Consider the following 17,202-nt stretch of genomic DNA (forward strand, 5'->3'; position numbering starts at 1 on the left):
CTGGTTAATGAGGCATGTTAACAAACAATCCCAAATGCTACATCCAGGTTTTACATACTTTGATTTCACCTCCCACCCTCAACCATTCCTGAAACCCACCTGATGATAACTGTAGATACTAAAGCTGGCTGTGATCTGTTCATCACATGCTAAGTACCAGGCATGCAACAAGCATTAGTATTTACATACAACAACTCATAGGGGTGTGTTCCATTATACTATGCACCCATATTTTATGGATAAAACCACTGGACCTGCGAGGGAACAGGTGAGCAGCCCAAAGACACATTTCCGGCAAGTGGCAGAGCCAGGATCGGAACCCAGGAACAGAGCCTATAACCAACTCAGACAGCTCTTCCCTTCGCAGCCCCTCTTTGCTGCCTGTAAAAGGTGTCAGGACAATAGACCAGCCTCAGGACCAACCACCCGCTACTCTGATCACACACAGCCTTGCTCTCCTTGGTAAGGAGGCAGGCTCCTGGTGAAGGGCAACAGCATTCTGAGTCCTAGTTTGGGCCCTTGGGGAAGAACTGGAGAAGCAGCTGTCAAGAAGACTGGTCTGAATCCCGTCTCTTAGTTATGCTCTGTATGAATGGTCTTGGGCAAAGGTGAGAGAGATCCAGGAGTATCTGCTTATCTAGGGGACAGCAAAAACGTAAACTGGAATGAGCCAGAGAGAAATCAGATAGAAACACACTTCAATGATCATGCTGCAGATTGGAACAGTCTTCCAAATTAACCTGGTAGAAGAACGTAGTTAACAGGGTTGATATGAAAAGCACCCCATGGAGTTGTTGAGTACATAATGTGTGCATCCATCATGGGTAGCTCTCCCCCAATAACCACTGAAATGAATGAGAGATAGAAAAAAAGCAGAGCAAAACCCAATGCTTCACAAGAAGGTGTCACTTCACATTCACTAGGATAGCTAGAATCAAAAAGTCAGGAAAAACAAGGGTTGACAAGAATGTGGAGAAATCAGAGCCCTCATATATGATGGGTGGGAAAACAAAATGGATCACCTGCTTTGGAAAACAGCCTGGCAGATCCTCAAATGATGAAACCTTGAGTTACCATTCCATTCTTAGGTATTCTGCCCAAGAGAAATGAAAACATGTGTCCGCATGGAAACTTGTGCACAAATGCTTTCAGCAGCATTACTCATAATAGCCAAAAGGCAGAGACTGTCCATCAGTGAATGAAGAGGTAAACAAGATATGGAACACTATTTGGCCATATGGCTGGGTGTGGTGGCTCATGCCTGTAATCCCAGCACTTTGGGAGGCTGAGGCGGGTGGATCACTTGAGGCTAGGATTTCAAGACCAGTCTGGCCAACATGCAAAACTTCGTCTCTACTAAAATGCAAAAAAAAAAAAAATAGCTGGGCATAGTGGTACACACCTATAATCCTAGCTAATTGGGCTACTTGGGAGGCTGAGGCAGGAGGATCACTAGAAGCCAGGAGGTGCCGGGACTATATATCACTTGAACCCCAGAAGTGTCCAGGAGGCTGTAGTGAGCCAAGATAGAGTCACTGCATTCCAGCCTGGGTGACAAAGTGAGACGCTGTCTCAAAAAAAAAAAAAAAAAAAAAAAAAAAAAAGAGTTGGGGGTAATGATACATGCTGCCACAGAGATGAACCTTGAAAACACGAAGCTAAGTAAAAGAAGCTCATCACAAAGATTATGTACTATGTGATCTCATTTATATGAAAGGCCGGAATGGAAAAGTCTATAGGGTCAGAAAGTAGATTCGTGGTTGCCTAGGGATAGGTGGGGGTGAGGAGTTGAAGATGTGGATTGTGGGCATTGGAAGGGGAGAATGACAGCCAAAGGATACAGGATTTGATGAAATTGACTGTGGTGATGGTTGCACATATCTGAATACAGTCAAAATCACTGAACCATACATTTTAAATGGGTGAATTTTACAGTATATGAATTACATCTCAATAAAGCTGTTAAAAAATAAAACCTGCCAAAGGTTCATGGTTAGCAATCAAATGAGGAGAGGGAAACAACCTTATATCCTACATATCCTATGCTTGAACAGTAATCCCTAAAGAAACAGGTTTCCATGCGAGTGGGAGGACCATCAATGGGATGGCAGGAGGGCATTCTAGATAGTCACATCTGAGGCCTGGAGATGATGAACTAGAGATCTAGTTCAAAGTCCTGGCCCCATAATGAACTGTATATAAGTAACGTGGCCTTTTAAGCCCAGTTTCTCAATCTTTAAAAAGAAGATAATAACTGTCCCATGGTACTGTTGTGAGATATACAAATCATTTAGTACCAGTGAACAGCAGCTACTATTGTTGCTATTATTATTATTGTCCATCTTCTGAGGACCCACTGGGGTTTGGAGTGCTGAATTAGGTTCGGAGAGCACAGTTCAACAAGACCTCTCCTTGGAGAATTTTCAAACACCAGGAAACCCCAAATCCTCTGCGGCAAAGCCAGGAAGTTTACTAAAAATGAACATCTCTCAAGCTAGGGTCTTTGGATATATTCTCGGGATCTGAATGTTCTAAGAATTTTTAATTCAAAGTTTTCATTAAAAAAAATCAATATGCAGGAATCCCCCATGAGATTTCTGCACCCACAAGAGTACTACATTTATGGCTGAGGTGGCATCGTGTCAGATTGAATCCCTGGCCCCAGCTCTTCAGCTGTCCCTATCACCTTTTGCCACGTGACTCTGAACTGGACTGTTTAACAGGCAGCCTGTTAAACGGGCAGTACTTCTTTGCTCCTTGACCTTACGTTCAACCATGAAATTCATGTGGTCAATGAGATATTAGAAAACATGATGCAAGTAAAGTCTCGAAAGCTAGAAAAGCTTCCCCAGAGACCCCCTGTTCCTTCAGCTGGGGCCCAGAACAGACATGTTCCAAGTGTCTGGAGAAGACCTGGCTCCAGAGAGAGGAGCCAAGCTCCCCCAACGGCTGGAGGCCAGGCAGCCCAGCAAGCCCCGCTAAGTCAGCCAAACTGCAGCCAACCAACAGACACTCAAGTAGAAATGAGGAACTGCAGGTGACCAGCAGATAATGTGAGCAAGAGTAAATGACTGTTGTTCTATGTCATGGCTCAGCAAACTACGGCCTGCGGGCTAATTCCAGCCCACCACCCATTTCTGCATGGCCCACCAGGCTAAGAATGATTTTCAAATGGTTGAAAATAAATCAAGAGAAACACAATATTTCATGATGTGAAAATGATATGAAATTCAAACTTCAGTATATATAAATAAACTTTCATTGAAACATGCCACACCTATGGCTGCTTTTGCACTTTGAGGGCAGAATTGAGTCATTGAGACAGACACTGTATAGTCTGCAAAACCTAAAATATTTACTACCTGACCCTTTACAGAAAAAGCTTGCCGACCCCTGTTCTATGCCACTGGATTTTGAGGTAGCTTGTTTCACGGCAACAGTTGACCATATAACCCCAATTATTACTACTTGCTATGAGCCAACAGAAAAAGAACCAGTATAAAGTTAATATGTAAATGTTGCACCCCGGCAAAGAAAAGGCCGAGGTACATCATGGCAGTTGCAACAACAAAACTACTCGGGAGGCTCATGCGGGAGGATGGCTTGAGCCCAGGAGTTTGAGGTTATAGTGAGCTATGATCTTGCCATTGCACTCCAGCCTGGGCCACAGAGTAAGTTTCCATTTCTAAATAAATAAATACATACATAAATAAAAGATTTCCCAGTGTTTCAAATAGAGACAAATAGTAGGAAAATAAAGATATCACACGGCACACAAAAGTACAGGCATTCCAAACTCCAAAGACTCTGCTTGTGTCTCAGTAGTTACTAACATATTCACCTTATAAAAAGGAATTTTGTTTTAGTGAAACACCAACCACCTCATTAAAATGAGTTCGTTAACATGTTTGTACATTACGTTGAAGTTTTTGTAGTTCTGTTCATTTTATACGTGTAAGCTTGTTTTGGCTTTACAGTTATTTAAAAGTTGTAAGTACAAGACAGTTTGTGTTTAGCAAGCTTTATGTTTATACCTTTTTAAGTAACATTAAAATAAAATTAATGGAACATTAAGATTCCAGGAACATTAAAAGTCATCTGAACCCAACACTGTTCAGGTGTGAGAAACACAGCTACAGTAGAATGGACTGAAGAGCCAAGAAAGAGGAGGAGGTCAGGTCAGGAGCTGGTCTGGACTGGAAATATTACATAGGTTCAGAACAGTCTTTTGTGTTCTACTTTTGCTCTGATACAATACATTTACAGACTTGGCTCTAGCCAGAACTGGTTCACTAGCATATTACATTTTCCAGGGAAAATCTTCGGTTTGGTTTGTGATTCAATAACTAAACTACCAGCATTTATAAAATAGCTACACAAGCTAAGCCCATCTAATGCTCCTGACATTCAGAATCTTTGGATTGAGGTATTCATTTTTATGCCCAGAAAAGCTGATCTTGAATCAATAGTGTTTTATGATCCACTGGATCTGAGAACACAAGAAAAGTGGCTTTTACTCTAGCCTCATCTTCCACTTTTCCTTCTAGGCACACTCTGTACCTTCGTTATGCCCTAATATTAATACCTGCCTGTTATGTGTGTGCCCCAGGGCCTTTGTAAATTCTGTGATCCCTGCTATGCTGTGTTTCCTCAGTTTCTGACATGGTAGGACATTTGCATCAACTCATCCCTCCCTCATAACCTAGTTTGGCTAATGAGAACACATGGATAAAAGGAGGAGAACATCACACACCTGAGCCTGTCGGGTGGTAGGGGGTAGGGGGAGGGAGAGTATTAGGACAAATGCCTAATGCATGCCGGGCTTAAAACCTAGATGACAGGTTGATAGGTGCAGCAAACGACCATGGTACGAGTACACCTATGTAACAGACCTGCACGTTCTGTACATATATCCCAGAACTTAAAGTAAAATCAAATAATAACAAACCTAGTTTGGTTTAAAAGCAAGGACACCCCAGCAGCAATTGCACACCTATCATCCCAAGATCTTGGCTTCTAAACACTGTTTCCAACTAAAAGGAATCATAGCTCCTACAAGAGACAGTGGGAATCTTTTTGTGCCAGAAAGTAAGGAAAAGTGCTAAAATAATGATGGGGATGTGTTGAAAGAGCAAGGCGCCAGTTTGAAAGCATTCCCACTGGCCAAATCTAGGGCAATTTAAACATCAAAATGAATAATGACAGACATGGACTCCGACACATTGAATAAAAAAAGAATCCATGTTCATACAAATACTAAAAATAGCTTTAATGAGGATTGAGTAGGGTGAAAGTTGAGTACTTTTTTCAACTGAAGAATGTCAAGTAATAAATGTAGAAGAGAAAAGATAGAAAAATCATTTTAATTATGACTAATAATTGATACAGGCAAGCATCACCAATAGTTGTTAAAACCATTGAGTAAAAGACAAGACAAATGCCTTGTCTCTTGATGGCACTCTGTGAGAAAGACCCAACATTGCCTGTGCCAAAGAGCTGTAATCTGAATCCACCATGAAGAAACAATCAGACAGATCTAAACTGTGGAACATTATACAAACAACTGGCCTGAACTCTTCAAAAGTATCAATATCATGAAAGAGAAAAAACAACACACGGGAGACTTTTCTAGAATAAAGGAAACTAATGAGATGTGACAACTAAATGCAACGTGTGATAGCTGCACGGGTCCTGGCTGGAGAAAAAACGATAAAGAATGTTACTAATGGCAACTGGGGAAATCCGAATATGAACTATAGCTGAGGCAGTATTGTATCCATGTTAAATTTCCTGGGTGTAATTATTACATGGTGGTTAAATAGCTCAGGCATCGGCCAACTACGGCTGCAGGTGAAATCCAGCCCCTACCACCTGTTTTTATACAGTCTGCAAGCTAAGAATGGTTTTGCATGTTTTTAAATGACTAAAAAATGTTTTTTTACATAATTTCATTTCTGTGACTTTCAAATTTCATTTGAAATAATATGAAATTCAAATTTCAGTGTTCATACAAAGTTTTATTGAAACAGAAACATTCATTCATGTATCGTCTGTGACTGCTTTTGCAGTGCAATGGCAGAGTGGAGCAGTTATGACAGACAGTACAGTCCACAAAGCCTTTAAAATTTACCAGGTGGCCTTTAAAAACAAACGTTTGCCCACCCTGGTATAGGAGAACACCTTGCTGTTAGGAATTTGGCTGAAATGTTTAGAGGTAAAGTGTCATGATATCTCTGTAACTATATCTCAAAAAGTTCAGAAAAAAAAAAAGAATGTGTGTGTGTGTGCTTGTGTGTGTGTATGTGTAGGTGTAGAGGTAGACATAAAGCAATGGTTATAAAGTGTTAGCAATAGGTGAATCTAGAGGCAGGTATGAGGGTATTCATTACACTTTTGTTACAACTTTTCAACTGAGTTTGCAACTTTCAAAATAAAGAGTAGAAATTAACAAGCAAGCATGAAAAGCACGTGTTCATGCATGCACACACACTGTACACCTACCCTGTCTCAGATGCCCCTTTTCTTCTTCTTGGACAAATCTGTTGCTCCTCACTTCTCTGAGCATCCCCTAACTTGGTAAAACCTGCCTGTCCCCACCACATGTCATGGTACTGCAACTGTCTGCTTATTTCATCTAGCCAAGCACTCACTCAGGGTCTCTCAGATGCTATTCTGGAGCCATGAGCTCTGGCACATCCAATTTCAAGTTTTAAAAGAAATCATCAATTTATGATGGAAGCTGAAATGGGAAATGCTGAAACACCATTTCACATCCTCTTCTCCCCAGAACGGTAGCAGCCTGGCAGGTGGGGAGGCTGCCTGGCATGGAGTAGACAATTCTATCACACAGTGTCCTCTTTATAAGGGCCCCTGGGAAATCTGTCCAGTATCAGCGTCCAGAAGGTTGGACCTCCTCAGGACCTCCCTGGTCCTTTTCACATATGGACAGAATGTACCAGCTACTCTCCCAGTGGCTGCCAGATCTGGAGCCTGTATAGCTAAAAGTGCAGATAGAGGTCATTACAGTATGCATTTTTAGCTTCATTCCTGGCTCCATTTAGGGTCTCCACCCTTGTTTTTCTTTCTTCTTTCTTTCTCCCAGTTTTAACATGCGATTGTGGTATATGTTATGTATACTGCTAGGCTACCCTAAATCCCTTCTGGAACGAGCCGGGGTCTGAATGAAAAACTTATATAGAAACCCTGTGTCGGCTTCCTCTGTCTTCCAGCTCTTTACCAGACCATATGGCTGCACAGCACCCCCTAACGCCTTGTGCCAGCAGTATCGCTCCTGGCCTGCAGGGTCTGAGGGTGGCCTGGGTCATCTTGGCAATGAATTACAGCATTTATAATTTCCAATAGGATGAAAGAGCAGAGGATGGGGCATTTCTTTCCTAGACAGGCAGAAGTGAGTGACCAACTCCTGCCAAGGCAGCCAGGCTACGAAGGAGAGTTGTGGGGTGGAAATGGCCATTTGGTCCATCTTGACCCAGGCCCAGGCTTTTCACTACTCTGCCCACAGTCAGGCCAGCTTTCCTCCAGGTTAAGCGAAGACAGAGAGGAAACTTGTGCCGGGCAGGAAAAGTGAGTAGAATGGAGTCCACCAAGGCAAGGAGGTAAGAAGAGGCGTGCTAAGTAAGGGAGGCTAGAGGGCCAAGAGGTGGAATGAGAGGGTGGGTTCTGGAGTCAGACTGCACAGGTTTGAACCCCAGCTCAGCAACTCACCAGCTGTTTAGCTTTGTGCAGAATGACTCATCCTCTCCAGGCCTCAGTTTTCTCAGCTGTGCAATGGATGGAATAATACCTATGTCACAGGAGCGTTGTTAGGATCAGATGAGATTATGCTATAAAGTACTGAGCACAGACCCAGACACATAGTAAGTGCTCAATAAACATTAACAGCTATGTTTATCATGATCACCACTATCAATTCTACAGAGTAGAGTGCACATACTGAGGGAGTGTGGAAGGAAACATATTGTGCTAAGTGGGGGCAGAGCTTTTACAGGCAGGCAGAAGGTCCAAAGAAGACAATATCCAGGATGGGTTTGGGACAGGACTGGACAAACAAGGGCAGTTTATTTAGAATGTGGGGCTTCCAGATCCTGGTCCAAAAATCAGCACCACTGTTCAACCCACCTTTCCCATCCGCTCCCACCATTCGGCCCACTCATCACCTGAGCAGGCAAAGCTACTCCTCATGCCTGCTCTTACCCAGTGGAGGCCCAGACACCCATGCCCAACACCACACACTTATACTTTTCTTGAGCCACGTTAAGTATCTGGTGACTCTAGGCCATTAATGTCTCTCACCTCTTGGGTTCCCAAAGGTCAAAGCTTCATATGGTCTTGCAGCCTCCAGCCACTCCCTCCCTGTACTCATTTGCTAGCTGCTGGCTGGAGCTAAGGCCCTGGGAAGAAACCTCAGAGGGAATAACCTCCAGGCCACCAATCTCACCGCCCGAACTGGGGCTTCATTGGTGGAGCTAGTCTTGAACCAGCTTGCAAATTCCAGGGCCTTCTATTCCTCCTTTCCTCTCACCATCGATCTGTGCCAGGCAGCCAACCTGGGCAAGTTCATCTGCTTTAAAGATTCTCAACTTTCCCCAGCTGGGCTGTCCCAGGTACAGACTCTGGGAGCTGCAGAAGGGGATCCTAATAGCCCTTCCCTGGGCACAGCCCTAGATTTTTTATCCTGCAATTTTCCAATAGGCTGTGAAGCCACAGGCTTCCTCTGTTGAATTTCTATCCGTCCTTAAAAATCCATCTCCAATCTGCCTGTTGAAACCAATCCCCCTCTCCCTGCTGCTGCAGTCCTCTGCATCACTGGATCACCAAGCAGCATGCTGCCTCTGTATTACTTGGTTGGGAATAAGCTTCCTCCCCTCCTATCCACTATGCTCCTCATAAATGAACCACAGGCTCCATAAAAACCAGTGCTCCTCATAAATGAACCACAGGCTCCATAAGAACGGAGAGCAAACCTCGTGCATTTCTGTTATCCCTAGAGCTCCCTGCTCAGGACCTAGTGCTCTGGAGTTGCTCTGTGTATGTGAGGTTGGGTTGAATCTGGACACATAACCAAAACTGGCTCAGGGTAGCTATTAAATGCTCCACCCCACTAGCCATGTCTCCAACAAGGGAAGTCCTCACATGGTGGCATGGTAGAGGGACACTATCTTTGAAGGAACCCAAGGTGTACTGTGGACCAGCTATGGGAGTCCTGTGTTTCCTCATCTGAACAAGAGGGGTAGCAACCCCCACTCTATGGACTGTTTGGAGAAGTATGAGATGACACAGGTGTCCGGTATGCACCTGGTATACAATAATTGCTCAGTGGGCAACCAGACTTTTAAAACAAGCCATGCACCCTTGCTAGTTCCCTTTCCTCACCTCCCAGTCAACCTTAATCCGCAGCAATCTGGCTTCCACCCGTAAGACTGCTCCTGCCAAGAGGGCCAAGGAGACTTCTTCCTGTCTCTTCCTACCACTCCACGCCTTCTCAACTCCTCTCCCTCCAAGGATTCCTTAAACTCATATTCCAAAGGAAAGGCCTCTTCTTTCCTCCTCAAGCATTTTCTGTAGGCAATTCCCTCCCTCCCCTGGGCTTCAGCTACATAAATTTACAGACTTAGTTTTCCAGTCATCCCGGCATCTCCTCTACTGCAGAGCCACACACACACCGGAGTGCTCCGGACAGCTCCCCTGAACCTATTGGGCCCCTGGAACTCTATTCACCCCACGCAGAACTTACCTTCTCCGATCTCCTCAATTTCAGGCCACCTCACTCCCCCTTCCTGCCCATTTTAGTAGATGCCTCCCCGCAAACACAAAATCCTCCTGTATGAGTTTTCTGTTGCTCCTGTAATAAACTCCCAAAACCACAGTGGCTTAAAATAACACACATGTATTACCTGACAGTTCTAGAGGTCAGAAGTTCTAAAAGCAAGGCGTTGGCAGGACCGCATTCTTTCGGGAAGCTCTAGGAATGAATGTGTGTCTTTGCCTTCTCTGGCTTCCAGAAGCTGCCTGCATCCCTTCATTCCCGGCTCCTTCCTCTATGTTGAAGGCCAGCAGAGCAGCATCTTCCAATTTCTTTCTCTCTGACTCTGAGCCTCCTACCTCCCTCTTATTAAGACACCTGTGATTACACTGGGCCCACCCAGATAATCCAAGATCTTCACTTCCATCTCCAGATCCTTAATCACATCTGCAAAAAATCCCTTCTGCCGTGAAGATAATATTTATAAATTTTAGGGATTAGGACAGGGACATTTTTGGAGGGGCTACTATGTGGCCTGTTATACCTAACTACCTCCATCTGCTCTAATCCTCTAGGCTAATCCTGTAGGGACAGAAAAGAGGCTGGTCCACCTCCTTTTTCATCCAGTGTCTCCAGTGAACCCTGTGAGGTGATGTAAAAGGTTAGGGAGCATGTCTTATCTCTACTCTACACTCAAGCACTTCAGCAGAACCCCTCCCTCCCACTGGCTTTTTGAGGATGCTAAAGTCTTTCTAATGAACAGACTCTGTTGACCACCCCCACACCCCCGAATCCCCCCAACCTCCCCTCCACCACCCACTTCACTCTTATCTTTCTCCTCCACTACTGATCTTATCTGTAACCAAACTTCAAGGAAATGACTATGCCTGGTCACCTCCATGCTAATCAGGTTCCACTCCCATCACTCTCCAGCAGGGTTTCTGCAGATAACTCTTTGTTATGAGGGACTATTCTGTGCATTGTAAAATGTCTACAGCAATCCTGGTTTCTCCCTCCTAGATGCCAGCAGCTTACTCCTATGCTGAGCTGTGACACTGGGCAATGTCTGGAGACAGGAGGCAGGGCTGCAAAATTGCCTCAGGTTGAGACCCACTGACTTCTACAATAGTTCTTGATAAAGTCACCAACGGCTTCCCCAGTAGTAATTCCAAGGGACACTTTTCAGTCCCTCTCCTGGTTGGTTTCTCAGCAGCATTTGGCACTGACAGCCATTGTGGCCCTTGAGAACCTCTCTTCTTCCTTGACTTCCAGGTCACCCACTCTCCTTGTTCCCCTCCGACCTCTCTAGCTGCAAACCTTCTCTGTCTCCTTTGCAGGATCAAGCCCCTCTTCTAGACCATGAACTGTTAAAGTCCCTCAAAGCTTGGTCACAGGCCTTTCCACCTCTCACTCAGCACATTCTTCCTAGGTTCTGTGCTCCACAGCCCCGCCCCAGTGACCACCCATGCACAGGTGACTCACTAAGCAACATCTCCGAGCCTCCTCCCCAAGCTTCAGACCCATATATCCAACTGCCTACTTGACATCACCACTTGGATATCCTGGTATTACTCCAAACTTAACAAGTCCAAAACTCAAATCATGATCTTTCCCTCAACCCAGTCCCCTCCCAGCCTCCTCCATTTCTCAGAGAAAGGCACCGTTAACGACCTGTTGGAAGACTGCCGATGTCCTTGATACCTCCTGCTCCTTTCCTTAGGCCAGTTAGTCTATTTCTAAGTTGGAGCTCTTTTCTCTGACACAGTTCACAAAGCAGTTCACTTGCCTCCATGTCTCTGCTCCTGCCCTAGCCCAGTCTTCCACCATTGCTGACTTAGAGAACTCTCACATGCTCTACCTGGGAAAAGTGTGTCAGTACCTATCCCTGACCAGTGCCCCTGAGCCCAATCGGTTCTCCAGGCTGCAGCCAAAGTCACCTTTTCAAAACATAAATGTGACCAAGTCACCCCCCTTTCCCGCTACATTGTTAAAATAAAAGAACAGAAGTCCTAATTTGGTCCACTGGGTCCTAGGTAATCATGCCTCCATCTTCTGGTCCATCCCCTGTGTGTGCTGCCCTCCAGGCACACTGACCTTCATCCAGTGGCTCAGATGTGCCATGCTCTCCTGCCACAGGGCCTTTGCCCTTGCTGTTCCAGGCTTCTGGAGGTCCCTCTCCAATCTTCACCCGGTAGCCATTCACCTCCTTCAATCACAGCTCAACTAGCAGGAAGCCTTCTCCAAACTCTGCCCATCTCACCTCCCCTGTTTGTTCACTTTCTCCCAGACTCGCTGTTTCCATCACCCTCAGAGTTATAATTTGACATGGGTTTGTCTTAGTCTTTGATTAAGTCTATCTTCCCCACAGAGAACTCCACGAGGGCAGGATTTATCTGATTGTCTTATCTGGCCCACCACTGTATGTCCAGGGCCAGCACAGTGCCTGGCACAAAGGAGACGCTCAAGAGGTGTTTTTGTAGAATGCTTTTCTCTATTGCCCCATGCTCCCCTATCTCTGTCCAGTAGCTGAAGCTTGACTCCTTAAAGCTGCTTAGGTAACCCTTCCTCCTCATACCTCTGAAAACCCCTCTTCCTCATCTTTGCACCCCATGTATCAATAGTACCCTGTATTACAAACCAATACTGCATGTGTACCTGCTTGTTCAATGCCTGTCTTTCCACCAGACCGTCTGCTCCCTGAGGGCAGGAACCATGTCTGTCTTGTTGAAGGGTTTACCCCCGGCACCTAGCCCAGAGCCTGGTATTACTACTTTGGAAGTGGGAAGTCACGTACTGCATCCCCACAGGCCAGCTCCGAGTCACCCACTCTGGAAGACTGGTTGATTCAATGCCACCCAATGGTCCATAGGACACACACATGAGGATTCATGGGGAAATTGTCCTGAGTTCTGCCTGGTGATTTCCTGATCTGCTGACTACTGCCAGGTGGGTAGTAGTCTCAGCATTGCCCTTGGACACCAAGCATTGTAGCCACTCAGCCGGGGCCACAGACAGTAAGATCCATCAACCACAGGTCCAGAAGCGATGACAGAAAAGCTCTGGGACCAGGCTGGGCCAGTATGGCTCCCCCTGCTGGTTTCCTTCCATGTTCCTTGGCAACCTCTCCTATGGAACAGCCCAAGGCACACTCACCAGCCAGGAGAAGAAGCCAGCCGATTTGTCCTGGGTGGAGATCTGCCCCTCGTAGGGGCCGAAGATGTGGCCCTTGGGGATGACCTCATTTACACATCGCACGTCACTCTCTCCACTGGCATCCTTGACCACCTCCATGCCCTGTGGGATGGTGAGCGCTGCCCGGTCTGGGATGCCCACGGGCACCGGCGTGTCAGACACAAACACTGGGGGGCCATGGTTTGGGCATTCATCCACGAAGTACTCCTGGCAGGACTCACAGACTGGAGGGATGGAAGGAGAAGGGAGGGTCTCAGTTGTTGCAGGGCGGTAGGACCCCCATGGGGGAGGCAGATGGGGTGACAGGAGGCCCACCAGTAGACAGCCAGCTGCAGGCCCCAGGGTTATCAGTAGCAGTAACCTATACTCTCCCCAGGGGCTCTAAGAACAGGCCTGCCTATGTCAAGGAAGCCATCAGCTCCCTTTGTGTCAAGTTTAAAAAATTAGAAGGAAGAGCATGGCTTTGGAGTCCACGTGCAACTGTACTACCTTGGGCTGTGGGACCTGAGGCGGGATACTTAACCCCCACCAAGACTCAGTGTCCCATCTGGAAAATGGGGCCAACAATGGCCACCTGGGTGGCTAATGATGATGACTACCCAAGGCCTGGACCCGGGTCGGGTATATCGCAGGTAAGGACCTATCATAGTAGCATTTCTGTGAATTCCCTAGCCAGGAACGGGGCAATGGGGGTGAAGGGAGGAACAGCCCAGAGCCCCGAGCTCCACTTACACCAGAAGTCCACTTGCTGAAAGCTTTTGGGCATGATGAGGTCACGCTTTCCCTTCAGTTTCTTGGGCTCAACTTCCATGGCAGAGGAGTCTGGTCTCCTAGAGCTGGCCAGGACAGAGGCCCACAAAGAAAGCAAAGAAGCCATCAGAGAGTGAGACCCCAGTGGGGACAAAAGCTGGGGACCTGGCCAGGAGGCCAAGATGTGGGGTGGGCATAGGAGTACCAGCCAGCCTGCTGTTCAGGAGGTGGTGGAAAAACTGGAAGATTGAGATGGGCGCACACACCTCCCTAGGCCACTGCTTGGGTTTTTCTAGAGCCTGCACCCAGGAGCTGCCGGAAGCAGGGTTAGGGAAGGTGGGCAGGGAGTGAAAACGCTTCCCAGGGTTCCCAACCAACCCAGCCCAGGCACCCCCCACTCCCTCTTCTCCCTCTCCAGTTCCCACACAGGGGCCTCACCAGGGCTGGCCATACTCCTGGTCACGGAGTGGTGAGCAGACCTCTGTCTTCACCACCGTCACCATATCCCCCACAGCTGCCTTGGTCTGGGCCAAGCACTCCTTCATGTTCTCGGTCATTCTGTCCTGGGTCGCAGGAGGTGGGACCAGCACAGGAAGATCAAAGAAACAGGGGAAGAGGGATGAGTGGCGAAGAGGGCAAGTGGGGGTCTCGCGGAGTCTAGTTACCCTCCCTGCCATCCCCAGAGGAAGCGCTTGAGAACACAGACAACAAAAACAGCTGTAGCCGGGCCAAGAGGAAATGCCATTTCTATCCCGGGCTGGTCCTGGGGACGACTGGAGCCACCAGCCCCATGGGTCAGGGGCCTAGGGCAGCTGAGGCCAGGAGGCCATGCTGGGAAGTACAGCCTGGACCCCCAGACCAAAGGGCAAGGGGCAGGAGGATCCCATAAGAGCCTGGACGCAAAACTGCAAAGGGGAGAAGTGGGGAACAACTCAAGCCCAACTGGGGCCAAGGGGTAGTGGGTGGACTGATTGGGCCCTCAACGCCTGGCAGAGTAGCCCCTCACCCTGGGACTGCCGGGAGCACAGCCAGGCCCCTCTGCCAGCTCAGAGCAGGTACAGGCAGGGCCTGGGGGCGCTGGCGCAGGCCAGCCAGGGCTCCAAGCCCCACCCCACTCTCTCTAGGGGACACCCCCAGCCCGCCGCTTACCGCCCTCCACCACCACGCTGGGCTTCAGCCCCTCCCTCGGCACCCCGGGGTCCTCATGCCAAGCCCGGGGACACTCTTCAGGGCCAGGGTGGCACGCAGCTGGGGCTGGGACCTTGCTGGGCCCCGGGACTGGGCGAGCGGCGTGTGTGACTCACTACCCGGGGCCCCGCTGGCCACACCCCTGCTCCTCGGCTAATCAGCCCCCTGCTCCCCACCGGGGCCCCAAAGCCGGCAGCGGCGACTGGGAGGGGTGTAGGGAAACGTGACGGCCTGCCCCCTCCTCCGAGCCTGCGGGGCCGGGGGCGCTCTTAGGGGAAGCGGAGGCCGCCAGGTCCGGGCCGCGCCGCGCCGCGCCGCGCCGCCCCCTGCCCTGTGGCCGCCCCGTCGCGGGACGGTGTGCGCTGCGGCCGCGGCCACGGCGACGCGGGCTGGCTCTCCCCCTCTCGCCAGCCTTCCCGGCGGGGAGCTCCCTGCCCGGCCCGGCCCAGCCCTGCCCAGCGCCCGCCCCCCGCCCGCCGGGCCCGGCATTCCTTGCGGGGGCATGTGGCTTCTTGCCGGCCCCGGGGGCATGCAGTTGGCTGGCGGCCGGGAGGGGGGCGCGCGGGGAGCGGGAGGAAGCGGGCGCCCGGGCGGGGCGGCGGGAGGGGGCGCCGCGGGGGGCCGCTCCCGGCCGGCCAGTGGACGCATTCCAGGGCCTCCCCTGGGGCCCGACGCGCACTTGGCCCGGGGGGCGCCTGGGCTGGGCGACAGCGCAAGGCCCCGCGGCCGGGAGGGTGTCGCAGCGGGCGGCCTACGGCGTCCCCAGCCTCCGAGCTGCCTCGGCTTGGCGGCGACGACAGGGCCTGCGCTGCCACTGGTGCAGACACCGGACACCCACTCGCTCAGCCGCGGCCGCACCTGCACCGCCCAGGGCAAGACCAGGGCGCCTGCCGCTCTCCTGCCTCCTGGATGCATTATGCCAGGGGCTCCCCGCTGGGTGCTCGGTGGACCTCACAGCCTGTGGGATGGCCCTCGCCACCTGTGAGGGAGCAGGACTTGGGGCCTGAACGATGTCAAACGACTTGCTCAAGGTCATGCAGACCGTTCCCAATGGCTGCTCGGTAAATTGGAAACTGGATGAACCCCCGGATTCAAGTGTTTCAGGTTGGCTTCGCCATGCAGTATCCTCAGCCCAGTCCTCTTTCGGAACGATCGCTGGGATCACCCTTAAGTGGGTTCAGGCCTCAGCTCACAAGTCCAGCAGTCAGGTGGGAGCAACGCCCTATGGATTTGTGAAGGATCCCTGAACACCGCTGCCCTGAGGAGCTTTCATTGGGATGGGCAGTACCCCCCACCATATATCCTGGGGCAGAGCCTCAGTGGTTAGGTGCCTGGGCACTGGACAGGCACTTCCTGAGTTCAGATCCCACTGATGGGTGGTATGACCCTGGGCAGGTGTTATGGGCCCTGCTCCCCTTCATTTGTTGAAGCCCTCAGCCCCAATGTATTTGTATTTGCAGATGGGGCTGTGAGGAGGTGATCAAGATTAACTGAGGCCTTAAGGGTTAGGTGCCCTTATAAGGAGAGGAAGAGACACCAGGGCCCTCTCCACCCTGAGGACACATCCGGAAGGCAGCCATCCACAAGGCGGAGCGCCACGACCAGGAACCAATAGGCTGGCATTCTGATCTTGGACTCCCCAGGCGCTAAAACGGTGAAAAATAGATGGCTGTTGTTTAAGCGCCTCCGTCTACGGTATTTTGTCATGGCAGCCTGAGATGACTAATACAGCAGGTTATCTAACTTCTCTGTGTTCTCATTTCTTCATCTAGAAAATGTGGCTAATAATAGTTTCTATCACAGACATAGCTGTATTCCATGGACACAGACGAGTGTGGAGGGGCCAGGCACAGTCTCTGCACATCCCACTAAAGAATGCTGATCAGGAAGATGAGTGCTAGTGACGTCATTAAGGAGTGGCTTTGAATTCTCCCCATTGGCTTGGACTTATTTTTTTTAAGTCAGTCATTTGGAAACTCTGACGCTTTATTGGAATGGACTACTGAAGACTGCTTTGCATGGGGCTCCCTTACTCTGGCCCCTCTGCCCTCTGCAAGCCCCACCTGTATGCCATTCTCCATCCGGCCACAGGGCCTGTGAATGTGCTGTGTCCTCGCCTGCAGAACACCTGGGAACTCCTACCCAGCCTTCAGACCTCACTGCCCCGCTCCAACTGCCACCAAAAACACCCTCTCCTAGCCCCATGTCACACTCCATGGCAGTGGTCACACGTATAACCGTCTTTTGTTAGCAGGATTACTTGATTAATATGTTTCCCTTAATAGACTGTAAGCTCCTTGAGGGCAGGG

The 17,202-nt window shown here is 49.4% G+C and overlaps 1 protein-coding gene across 6 annotated transcripts in view; it reads right to left on the bottom strand.

Annotated features, from left to right (window-relative positions):
- Positions 1-17,202, bottom strand: part of PRDM11 (PR/SET domain 11) — an 89,421-nt gene that overhangs the window by 39,343 nt on the left and 32,876 nt on the right. For 3 of the 6 annotated variants that reach the window (XR_001107504.3, XM_012452419.3, XM_012452420.2), the window contains exons 1-3: positions 14,144-14,341; positions 13,688-13,791; positions 12,917-13,179 (exon numbers count right to left, since the gene is read on the bottom strand). Coding sequence is in view for 4 of the 6 variants with exons in the window: in XM_012452419.3 (XP_012307842.1) it covers positions 12,917-13,179; positions 13,688-13,791; positions 14,144-14,262 (486 nt within the window). In the remaining 2 variants the exon portion in view is untranslated. Of the gene's footprint in view, positions 1-7,725; positions 7,782-9,914; positions 9,948-12,916; positions 13,180-13,687; positions 13,792-14,143; positions 14,342-17,202 lie in introns of those variants that run through there. The other 3 variants (XM_012452418.3, XM_064364995.1, XM_064364996.1) reach the window with 3 other exon arrangements.

Source organism: Aotus nancymaae, unplaced genomic scaffold (assembly GCF_030222135.1).
Source record: "Aotus nancymaae isolate 86718 unplaced genomic scaffold, 86718_ANA_hifiasm-v0.15.2.pri h1tg000059l, whole genome shotgun sequence".
Lineage (NCBI taxonomy): Eukaryota > Metazoa > Chordata > Mammalia > Primates > Aotidae > Aotus > Aotus nancymaae.